Source organism: Salmo salar, chromosome ssa03 (genome assembly GCF_905237065.1).
Source record: "Salmo salar chromosome ssa03, Ssal_v3.1, whole genome shotgun sequence".
NCBI lineage: Eukaryota > Metazoa > Chordata > Actinopteri > Salmoniformes > Salmonidae > Salmo > Salmo salar.
Window position 1 is genome coordinate 88636409 of NC_059444.1, and position 12149 is coordinate 88648557.

Genomic DNA, 12149 nt, shown 5'->3' on the forward strand with positions numbered 1-12149 from the left:
GCGGCTTGTCCTGCAACTACGATGCAAGTCTGTTTCAATCTTCTTGCATGTTGCGTTAGTTTGTCTCCGTGTCGCAGGGCTTCTTGTTTTAAAAAAAGTTATAAAACGAATGCACATATGAATGCCGGCGAATTTAACTCGATAACGTTACAATACCAAACGTTACACTTTTTAGATAGCGAAGAAGTGGTCGGATTAGTTTTGCATAGCCCGGTGCCATGGGCGTGTGGAGATTTTTTTCAGGACCAATGGAATGGTCTAAAATGAGTAAACCCTGTTCGCCCGGGGCACCGGGCTATGCAAAACCAACTCGATCAATCTGACATCTGAAAGCGCGAGCGTCAAATGCGTTATGACGTTTTTCCTCCCTGTGTTGTACATAGTTGTGGGATATGTAGTCTTTGTTGTCATTGCCAACAAGCGTGGACATGTCCAAGACCAGTCCATGGTCACAACAATCATGATTGAAAATATATATATATATATATATATATATAAATTCTAAGAATGTCATTGTATAATTTGTGGTTTTCAATGGCTTCAAAGCATTTTGATTTCAGAGCGATATCCCCATACAAGGCATGTGAAATTAATTTTGATAGGCCTACCTTGTTTGTTTTTGTTTAAAGCTTAATTTATACCATACCTATAGTACTATGAAATACAAGAGCTACAAATAGCTATGAAAAATTGCAATGCTGTATTGTTGAGTAGGAAAAACACACACATGTCTGCAGCCCCACGATTATAAATGTGATGCCAGTTTGCAGGGTAGCCATTTTGTGTTTGCATTACTTTGTTGCATATGTATGGTATAAATTAGGCTTAAGTCACAATTGTCCTCTGTATCACATTGTGTTCTGCATATTAGGGTGAATCAAGTAAACAGACCAATTACAGACGGGGTAAAATAACATTTTATTCAGGATATAGGAAGAGGACATAGAGAGAGATATGGTAGCTACATGAACCAGTAACATTCTAAAGACCCGAAAGTATAATTTAGACCAACAATGTCGTCCATAGGCCTGTGCATAATTCATTATATAAGCACTACTCACAACAACAGAATCCTTCTAAGACCACTAATACTGCCGGTTGGCTTAAAGATTCAATAGAAATGCTCCTCAATTGCAAAAGAGTAGGGCAACAGCAAAATGGCTTCTAGAGAAACTCTGGTATAGGAATTGTCTGGACACTGAGTATTAGCATGGCTATAATATTTAGGCCTGTAAACTTATGTGTGTAATTGTGACTAATGGTATGAATGTATGCTTTTAAAATGGCCTGTACTATGGTGTTGGCAGTGTGCAAAGCGACAAAATAAGTTTCACTTGATCCTGTGAGGTTTGGTTAGCACCAACAAAGTGAGGGTTCAGCTAATGGAAACAATACCAATAACTGACACTTTGATTTACTAGTAGTATCCTGTAGCTATGCAGATAACATCATACAGTTAAATATGTCATAAAGAATGTGCCTTTCCTCTAATCAGGGGCAATCAAGGAAATATCCATGTATTGACATAATCATATCTCAAACAAATACAGTGCAGTTGTGTTTGCCCCTACCATGTGTGTAAGATTGGGGGGGGAAACAATGTGGAGGAACTGTTATTATCTGAAACTCTTTCATTGACTTCTTTAATAGATGCAGTCCAGACACCTCTTTTCAGAGCTAAAACAGTTTGGAGACAAACTTAACCACTACTGCAAAAAGTACCATTACCTTATGTAGAACAGAGGTGCCCAGTACCAGGCCAATAAACAGGAGTTGCGATATGAGTGTGTGCATGTGTGACTTTGTCTGCGGGCTAGGGGGGGGTGGGACTCAGCAGGGAGGGCGGTTGGTTATGGTCATCACTGTCTGGGCAAGTTCCAAAGTCATAAACCCAGCCTATTTCTACAATTTCTGTTCTTGAAATATAACCTCAACCACACTCAAACCTTATGCTGTGTACATTAAATTAAGACCAAAAAGCAAATGTTTTGTTTTCATAGTTTTTTATGATATAGCCAATTTTTACTCTGCAACTTGACCATCTAATGGGAACCGTTGGTTACTAAGGCAACAACAACAACCTCTTGGCCTATTTCCTGGCAACGATGAGGCTGTGGTAAAGGGGCTTTACCACGACGTGCAGGTAGAGGGAGCTGTCGATGAGGTATTCAGACGCCCGGCGGTGAAGGTCGGCTTCCACCAGGAAATCCCCGGCCTCCTCAGTGCTCTGGTGGAAGTTGTAGACGTGACGAACCACCATTTTACCCCCCTGCCTTGCCGTCACGATCACCGTCTTCTGGAAGCTCACACCGGCGAAGTCGGGGCTGGAAGTGGCTGGGGTGACGATGATGCGAGGACGACCGCCGTCAGTGCGTGTGGCCTGCATCTCGTTTGTATAGGCGGAGCGCACGCTGAGCGGGAGCCAGCGTGGGGAGAACAGGGCGTTCCAGGTCACCCGCTTGCTGGCGTCGCTGCCGCTGGGGCCCAGCTGGGTCTGGAAGCTGAAGCTGCGGTCATCGCGCGTGGGGTTGTTGATGACCCACGGAGAGCCCCAGGACGGTGACAGGTAGTTGCGTGGCGTGAATATGCTGCAGTTGACGTCAAAGTATTTGGCCAGCTGGACGGGCGAGGTCGAGTGGAACTGGAAGGCCAGGAAGAGCAGGTCGCGGATGGACTCGTAGTATTTAAGCATGACTGGTGACTGCTTCTGCAGACGGAACAGGTGCTGCGGGGGGATCATGCCGTAGCGCACCTGCCTCAGGGCATTCTCCACCGTTAGGCCGGCCGGCTGGTTCTGGCCGATCCAGGCTTCCAGGGCCTCGTAGAGCTCCAGCTCGCTCTGCAGGATGAGGTCGGAGCGCTGCATCAGGGACAGCAGCAGGTCGTCGCTGATGGAGCCCCACTCGCCGCTCTGCAACACCGACGACAGGTTCCAGGAGAGGTACTGGAGGCAGCTGTCCCTCAGGTTGGCGTCGCCGATCTGCATGGCGTACTGGTACCAGCCAACCACGTGGCCGGTCGGGGAGTCGCTGGACAGGTGCCCCGTCATGTACTGGCTTAGGCCCTGCTGGAGGCTCCACACACGGTACTTGCTGGCCAGCTTGTGCAGAGGGATTGCCTGGTCCAGGCGCACAGAGATGTCACCGCAGTAGAGGTACCTGCAGAGATAAAACAAGGCTAGATCGGTCTGCAGAAACATTGGCAGTCATTACTGAACTTGAAAGGTAACTTTTTTTATAAAAAAAAAACATGAAACACCACTAGCCCATTTCTGTCCCCCCCCCCAGGTCCCCTCACCTGATGAACTTGTCAAAGACAGCAGCACAGTCGGCAGGCTCCCTCAGGACCAAGGTGCTGGTGTTGTGGCTGAGCAGCAGCTCCTCAAACACCTCGCTCTGCAGCGAGAGCACCAGCGTGTGCGCCTGGATCACCTTCACCTCATCCGTGTTTACCGTCTGCACGCGGAGGGCCACATCGCTGCCGTTGCCTTGGGCCAGCAGACCCTCCATGCGCTGCACCATTGCCATGGAGTGGTTCAGCGTTGTGGCGCCATTCTCCAGCGCCACCTCCTGCTTCAGCGCGGCTGCAGGAAGAGAAGATGAAGGGATCCCGTTCAACACCGGGTCAACTGCAAGTGAAAACACCTCTTTCTCAATTCATCTGTCCTCGATTCCTCACAACCTCATTCTATTCACCGTTCTCTCTATTCTTTATGGCATCCTCCCCTTGGACCTTCTCCTCCAATACGGTTGTGAAGGAGGTGAGGAATTGCGGAAAGACAAATTGAGATAGAGCCCTTCTTCTCCAGTCATCACTCACTTTGACACTGAATGTTGAGTTGACAGTTGAGCCTTCTGCCAATCAACACCGACTCAACCAACAGATACTCAGTCCTTGTGAGACCCGCCTTGATCAATGTATCAACACCTGAGTCTCTCTGATCGACATCCTGTCCTACCCGACAACACTGGCACATCCATCAAGTCGCATCCAAGTGTCTAAGAAAACACATCTTCCTAAAACATAAACACCCCTATCCAGCCAATCGACACCTCCTTCTAAAACATACACCACTACCGAGCAACTCAACACATCGTTCTAAAATGTAAAAGTCCTGCCGTTCTCTATAAACCCACCATGGCTCTCACAATGAATTACAACCGCTAACCAATCGTTCATTATGACAAGCTGTCTACCAGCCTTAACACTCTACACTCTCTCCTTCAAAGCTTAATTAACAGTGCAGTGATGAGATAGCAACTCTTCAAGTTTATGGCTGAGTTCGTCTGCAGTTCAGAAGTGACTGACCCAGTCGCTAATGGGGAAATCCTACCCGTGATTTGGGTTTAGGGTCAGCATCTTGGAGCGTAAAACACATTGTTCATAGACGGATAATAATGGATGGTAATAGTGTAGGCTATGAAACCAATAGGCTACTTGTCTTTAAGTACCGTTATGCCTAGGCTATAAACACCAGACATGTCGAAAAAAGAATTATCCCCTGACTAAACTACTTTTTCAAGTTTTTAAATCCATATTTGCAGATTATTACATGAATAGACTGTATTAAATTGCTCGGTGTCTACATCACTGAGGACTTAACATGATCCTCTCACACCAGCACAGTCGTGCCTCTTCTCCCTCAGGAGGCTGATACGATTTGGCATGGCGCCTCAGATCCTTAGGAACTTTTACAGCTGCATCATCGAGAGCATCCTGACTGGTTGTATCACCGTCTGGTATGGCAACTGCAACCCCCTCAACCGGAAGGCCCTACAGAGGGTGGTACGGACGACCCAGTGCATCACTGGGGGTGAGCACCCAGCCATTCAGGACGTAAATGCCAGGCGGTGTCTGAGAAAGCCCTGAAAAATTGCCAAATGGACTGTTCTCCATGTTCCCATCCGGCAGGTGGTACCGGTGCATCAAGGCTCAGACCAACAGACTCCTAAACAGTTTAAATCTCCTGGCCATAAGACTGTTAAATGGCTAACTACTGCACACACCTACACTGCTGGTAAAATTATTATTATTTAGATGTATTACTAACACTACAGGGTCCCTGTGAGGTTGAGCACAAGATGTCTCCTTCTTCACTACGGGGTCTTATTGAGGATGAGCACAAGTGGCACATGCACACTGTAGAGTCACATGAAAGAAAGTCTCAGCACGACAAGCTGACGCTCACTCTCTTTAACGCCCTCCTTCCTCTGCCTCCATTGACACCAGCTGCTTCCTCCTGTTACTGTAGGTTTAATGAGACACAGAGGGAGAAAGACTCCTGCCCCCCCCCCCCCTACCCCCCAGTCTTCATGTCACCACTGTCGGCTAATCATGCACCTCCACTTCAAAGCAACCTTTGTTCAGTTCATTAGACACAACTAGCCTATAGCCTACATCTCCGTGACGGCAGCTGATGCTTGTGGGTCATTGACAAATAACTTTTACATTTGCATATTGCATTTGTGTAAATTGTGTCATTCACCCAGCTCAAACAAAATTGGACTTCAGAAGTTCAATTTGTCTTTTTCAAGCATATTAATTGTGATCGGTTGACGTGCCATTTAATTGTGACAGATTGATTTGTTCCGGCTAATTACTTCCTAGTTTAAATGTGCTGCAATCAAGCATTCCATTTGTGTCCTTTAAACTGCTGTGGTGAATTCGTTGCAATAGTTTGAAGTGAGAACTTCAGGGAAATTGATACAGCTGAGGATGATGCTATTAATAAAAGATTAAGAATTTTCTCCTCTAGTCAAGCACAGTGAGATGAAGGCGTTATAGCCTGAAATAAAGTGGAATTCAATTGATGCTTCCCGGGTCCAGTCCTTCAATATAGGAAAGAGCATTTTCTTCAGTCTCTAAAATAGCATCCTCATCGATTCTGACTCACAAAGGCCACACAAAAACAAACATCTCAGGCTCTCCCTGCAAAGCACCACAGACAGACAGAGATAGGATGTAGGAAATGGAACTGTTGGGACAGTGCTGCTATTCCATTACTCAACCTAGTGCCTCAGGGCTTAAAGAGAGCAACCCACATGCAACGTGTCCCACCACCGTTTCCCCAACACTGAGGGGGGGATATTCCTCTAAAACAGAGTTGTATCTCTTTCCTATCCTTCTTTAGGATAAGAAATGTAAATAGAATAGGAAATAAAACTGATGTTGTTGATGCACTATAGTGAGAGAGGAAAGTGGCAAAGTGACTAAATTAGACAAGCTAAACAGTTGATCACTATGCAGAGCAGTCTGTCGACACAGTCACCTTACCTCCTCCAACGGCGATGGGGTGGAAGCAAAGAGCCATGAGCAGGGTTCCCAGATAGACCCGGGCAGGGATTCCTCCTTCATAGGTGTGTGCCATATCTAGTCATATATATCCCCTCTCTCTCTCTCTCTCTCTCTCTCTTCCTTCTTTTTCTTCGTTTCACTCTTTCCGTCTTCCTCTTGGTGCTTAATGTCTTTGTGTGTGTGTGAGTGTGTGCAAGAGGTGGGTTGCTCCGTTGTGGCGCCCTGACTCCCTGTCCCGGACTCTTTATGTAGAACGCCTGGCCTTTTTTCCCCGCCTGGTGCCTCTCACATCGCCTTGCGGACTCCATTGATTGGTGGAATCTGGCAGGGCCGTTGCCATGACGATGGTTTTGATTCTGAATTTCTCCCTTTTCCATGTTAACATGGCATCGATCTGTGGCCCAACAGGGACTCTCTCTTTATTTTTTGAGGGTAGGTGGATGAGAAAGGGTGATTAAACACTATATTATGGAGTCAATATGAATCAACTATTTTATGATTAAGTACACTGTTATAATATAATTAGGGTATTGTATGTGAGGGTTTTATTTATGTTAATTAGAAGTAATGAGACCAATATGTGAAATCTGTGTCAATGGCACGATTAAGTAATTAACCACAGAGTTAATTATTGAGGTGATATCTATAATGCCATATCAACACCAATCAATTTTAATACAAAATCCTATAACAGCATGTCTGCTGGAAATTGACAACAGTTCTCAGTAACGGCCTAATCTCAGTAATTGAAAGATTAGTGCATACCCATCAGAGCAGGGCTCTCCAATCCTGTTCCTGGAGAGGTACCCTCCTGTAGGTTTTAACTCCAACCCTGTTCCTGGAGAGCTCCCGTCCTGTAGGTTTTAACTCCAACCCTGTTCCTGGAGAGCTCCCGTCCTGTAGGTTTTAACTCCAACCCTGTTCCTGGAGAGCTACCGTCCTGTAGGTTTTAACTCCAACCCTGTTCCTGGAGAGCTACCGTCCTGTAGGGTTTAACTCCAACCCTGTTCCTGGAGAGGTACCCTCCTGTAGGGTTTAACTCCAACCCTGTTCCTGAAGAGCTACTGTCCTGTAGGTTTTAACTCCAACCCTGTTCCTGGAGAGTTACAGTCCAGTAGGGTTTAACTCCAACCCTGTTCCTGGAGAGAAACCCTCCTGTAGGTTTTAACCTCAACCTCAACCCTGTTCCTGGAGAGCTACCCTCCTGTAGGTTTTAACCTCAACCTCAACCCTGTTCCTGGAGAGCTAACCTCCTGTTGGTTTTAACTCCAACCCTGTTCCTGGAGAGGTACCGTCCTGTAGGTTTTCACTTCAACCCTGTTCCTGGAGAGCTACCCTCCTGTAGGTTTTAACCTCAACCTAAACCCTGTTCCTGGAGAGCTAACCTCCTGTTGGTTTTAACTCCAACCCTGTTCCTGGAGAGGTACCCTCCTGTAGGTTTTAACTCCAACCCTGTTCCTGGAAAGCTACCATCCTTGTCACGCGAGTCGTAAGGAGAGGACCAAAACGCAGCGGGAATATGTACACTCATCTTCTTTATTATGGACAAAGAAGGAAAAACCCCAAAACAAACACGTATACACAACGACGAATAACAGGCTGGTAAGGCACAAAGCTATACACAGCACAATCTCCCACAAACTAACAGGTGAAAACAGGCGACCTAAGTATGACTCTCAATCAGCAACAGCGATGTACAGCTGTTCCTGACTGAGAGTCATACCAGGCCAACACAGAAATACAAAACTAGAACAGCCCCTTAGAAAACAAACACAAGAACATACCCAACACCCCGAACCACCTAAATCAACTACCCCCTCTACATCGACACTACACCAATAAACCCCAGAAACACTCTACACAAAATATCCCTCTATCTAAACCCATACACAAAACCATGAAAACAAATACCCTCTGCCATGTCCTGACCAAACTACAATAACAAATAGACCCCTTTACTGGTCAGGACGTGACAATCCTGTAGGTTTTAACTCCAACCCTGTTCCCGGAGAACTCCCGTCCTGTAGGTTTTAACTCCAACCCTGTTCCTGGAGAGCTACCGTCCTGTAGGTTTTCACTCCAGCCCTGTTCCTGAAGAGCTACTGTCCTGTAGGTTTTCACTCCAGCCCTGTTCCTGAAGAGCTACTGTCCTGTAGGTTTTAACTCCAACCCTGTTCCTGAAGAGCTACCGTCCTGTAGGTTTTAACTCCAACCCCGTTCCTGGAGAGCTACCGTCCTGCAGGTTTTCACTCCAAACCTAATCAAGCGCTCCTGATTCTAATAATTAGCTGGTTGATAAGCTGAATCAGGTTAGTTAAAACTGGGGTTGGATTGAAAACGTACATGATGCAGGAACAGGGTTGGAGAGCCTTGCATTAGAGCGATGATCACTTTCCAAATTGTAATGTGACAATTTCAGTGCACTGCTCTCTTATTGGGTTAGTGAACATATCCAGCTAGGGACATCTGAGACTTCGTCGATTTCACTCATCTGTTTGTACTCTTCAAAAATAAAATACATTCACATGAATGTACACCACAGGAGGTTGGTAGCACCTTAATTGGGGAGGACGGGCTCTTGGTAATGGCAGGAGCGGAATTAGTGGAATGGTTACAAATACATTAAACACATGGTTTCCATGTGATTGATGCCATTCGCTCCATTCCAACCATTTTTATGAGCCGTCCTCCCCTCAGCAGCCTCCACTGATGTACACGCCTGTCTTCTTGTTCATGCCTTGCTTTTATGACAAATGGCTTGATATGAATTCAGTATGGACAATGCTTCATGTTCAAATCATCCTAAAATATCTAACATTGATTGTGTAGATGGTTTGGACATGAAGTGTGACACATTCCAGTACTATTGACTTGCATTGGATTTGTGCCACGAATGAAAAACAAAGTTATAATTTGGAAACAGTGGCCAAGTAAATAAAACCAAAGCATGGCACTGCTACAAACATTCTAGTGGGCTGGTCAAAAGACACTTCCACCATCAAAGACCTCGGTTAGGTACCCCTTGTAATATTATCTCTCAATTGTTGTATCTTGAACTGCTGTATCAATCCCCCCCCCCCCATTCTTGCTCATGTTTTGTTGCTGCGGTAATCATGTGATTGCTATATCTTATTGATTGACATTGATAAAAACGTCAAATAATAAAAAAAATTAAAAAATGTAAATGGATGCTGTCATCATACCTTGTCCATAGACTGCTTACAGGGTAAGGAAACCAATATGTCATTTAGTCATTTGGGTGAACTATCCCTTTAATGTTGACTTATTTTGTGTTGAAAAGGATTGAAATGTGGTGAAGAGACAAACCACACTAACAAGCGGTACCTGAGTCCGTGCATGCAGAGTGACTGTGTGTCTGTGTGTTCTGTTCCACTGTGTTCTGTGTTCTGTTCCACTGTGTTCTGTGTTCTGTTGCCGAGTGCAAAACGAATGTGCGTGATCCTCAGCGACAAAAGGAACAGCTGGTCAAAGAGTTCACAGGTTGCTGCTGCAGGCAGGGAACATGCTAATTGCTCTTACGGGTAACCATGAAATCAATACCGCGCATACTATCCACTCTGGTGAGTGGCATCCAGCTACATGCTCTCCTAAAAACTCTTACTCAGCCTTATTGACGAGCGTGAAGGTTACTGCCTGGTGCATTATGGTCCCGGCAGAGAGAAGCCGCCCGTGACATTGGCACATGAGAATGTGGTGATGACCTAAAAAGGTCAAAGGAATGTTGAAGTAATTGACCAATGAACAAGGTGTTCAATTGACCCTTTCTCTGCCGTGCAGTTTCAATATCGATTCCCTGTCTCTGGGGTAATGGGGAGTCAATACCCGAATGGTTTTGATAATCTCTTCTTCAGGGAAAGATGAAGAGATGTTCTCAAAGTATCTTGGACCGCCGACTGAGATGAAAGCAAATGAAGGACCCTCTCAGACTAATTAAGCAGGTTGATGTTTATTGGGATGAGTCTTGTACTTGAGGCAGAACTGAGCGATTACAGCTAGATGGACCAGCTGCAAAGACAGAATTGGCTATATTGTAAACATTGAAAACCAAAATGTGCTTTTTGGTCTTAATTTAAGGTCAGGCATTATGGTCAGCAGTGTGGTCAGGGTTAAGGTTAGGGTTATGTTTAAAATCAGATGTGATGACTTTGTGGCTGTGCCAGCTTGTGACCACTCTGCAGAGCTGCCTCCAGAGCAAGATTCATGACTAAAAAACCTAACCTGCACTAATTAGTCTTCAGTCTAGTCTCTCGTTAACAGACGTCTATCGAGCATCTGAACAAATTACGCAAGATTTTAGTTCTGTGTTAAATGAGATTACCTTCAGTCGAGTCAAATCGTCTCTGTTGAATAACCACCACATAAGACACAGATAAATACATCTGTAGAAAGAATATGGGTTTTGTTCATTATGGTATCCTACATAGTCCACCAAGGATAGCATAAAACGTTGTTTCAGACGGAATTGGGTTGCTAGTAAGAATGCATCTATGTAGTTACCTACAGATGCCCTCGGAGATCCATACCTAGCCTGTGTGCTATGAATAGCATGACATGTTCTGAGGAGAGCTGGGCTGAGGTACTCTCTAATGAGGTCTGAGACAGGAAGGAAGGAATTGGGATGGCTACTGGAGGACAGGGGACACCGCATCCCCTTGATAAGAAGTGATAGCTTGCCCTGGTCCTACGTAAATGAAATCAAACTTTATTTAAAGTGCATTCAAATTCGCAACACACTTTACATTAAAACAATCAAATGAATAAAGTTAAAGCAAACAGGTATGAAGAATTAATTGTCAGGTATGCGTAAGTGGCTACAAGGGAGTCAGGCGCAGGAGAGCAGGTATTTGGTAGCACACGGAGCCTTTTATTCAGACGAACCAAAAGCACACGGCACAATGAACACGAAATACAAAACGGGTATACATAACCCAGCGCAACCAGACTAACGTGCGCATACATCAACACAGAAAAACAATACCACACAAAGACATAGGGGAAACAGAGGGTTAAATACACAACACATAACGAGGGACAATGAGAACCAGGTGTGTGGGAAAACGAGACAAAACAAATGGAAAATGAATCGATGATGGCAAGAAGGCCGGTGACGTCAACTGCCGAACACCGCCCGAACAAGGAGAGGCATCGACTCCGGTAGAAGTCGTGACAATACCCCCCCCCCCCCCAACGCGTGGCTCCAGCAGTGCGTCGACACCGGCCTCGGGGACGACCCGGAGGACGAGGCGCAGGGCGATCCGGATGGAGACGGTGGAACCCTTGCAGCAGAGAAGGATCTAACACGTCCTCCACCGGAACCCAGCATCTCTCCTCCGGACCATACCCCTCCCAGTCCACGAGGTACTGAAGGCCCCTCGCCCGATGTCTCGAATCCAGTATGGAACGAACAGAGTATGCCAGGGCTCCCTCGATGTCCAGAGGGGGCGGAGGAACCTCCCGCACCTCAGCCTCCTGGAGTGGACCAGCCACCACCGGCCTGAGGAGAGACACATGGAACGAGGGGTTAATGTGGTAATCGGGGGGAAGATGTAACCTGTAACATACCTCGTTCACTCTCCTCAGGACTTTAAATGGCCCCACAAACCGCAGACTCAGCTTCCAGCAGGGCACACGGAGGGGCAGGTTTTGGGTTGAGAGCCAGACCCGGTCCCCCGGTGCAAACACCGGGGCCTCACTGCGGTGACGGTCTGCGCCCACTTTCTGGCGCAGCACGGCATGCTGAAGGTGGACATGAGCAGCGTCCCATGTCTCCTCCGCGCGCCGGAACCAGTCGTCCACCGCAGGAGCTTCGGTCTGACTCTGATGCCAAGGAGCCA

At 46.3% G+C, this 12149-nt stretch overlaps 1 protein-coding gene across 2 annotated transcripts; it reads right to left on the minus strand.

Annotated features, from left to right (window-relative positions):
* Nucleotides 1-899: 899 nt before the first annotated feature.
* Nucleotides 900-6561, minus strand: LOC106601935 (BTB/POZ domain-containing protein 17-like). Of its 2 annotated transcripts, none has more exons than XM_014194374.2 (3): nucleotides 6274-6561; nucleotides 3298-3583; nucleotides 900-3158 (listed from the first exon to the last, which is right to left on the minus strand). In XM_014194374.2, the coding sequence occupies exons 1-3, from the start codon at nucleotides 6365-6367 to the stop codon at nucleotides 2090-2092; spliced, it is 1449 nt and encodes a 482-aa protein (XP_014049849.1). In that variant the 5' UTR covers nucleotides 6368-6561; the 3' UTR covers nucleotides 900-2089. The 2 variants fall into 2 exon arrangements, with proteins under 2 accessions (XP_014049849.1, XP_014049848.1); XM_014194373.2 differs by having other exon boundaries at nucleotides 3298-3628; nucleotides 6274-6525.
* Between the last annotated feature and the right edge of the window lie 5588 nt (nucleotides 6562-12149).

What these genes read in the sequence shown, in the direction of transcription:
- LOC106601935 (XM_014194373.2), bottom strand. Translation starts at nt 6,367, where the DNA reads ATGGCACACACCTATGAAGGAGGAATCCCTGCCCGGGTCTATCTGGGA. An exon ending in CCCCATCGCCGTTGGAGGAG is followed by an intron (nt 3,629 to 6,273) that starts GTAAGGTGACTG and finishes TTTCACTTGCAG; the next exon opens with TTGACCCGGTGTTGAACGGG. An exon ending in GTCTTTGACAAGTTCATCAG is followed by an intron (nt 3,159 to 3,297) that starts GTGAGGGGACCT and finishes TTATCTCTGCAG; the next exon opens with GTACCTCTACTGCGGTGACA.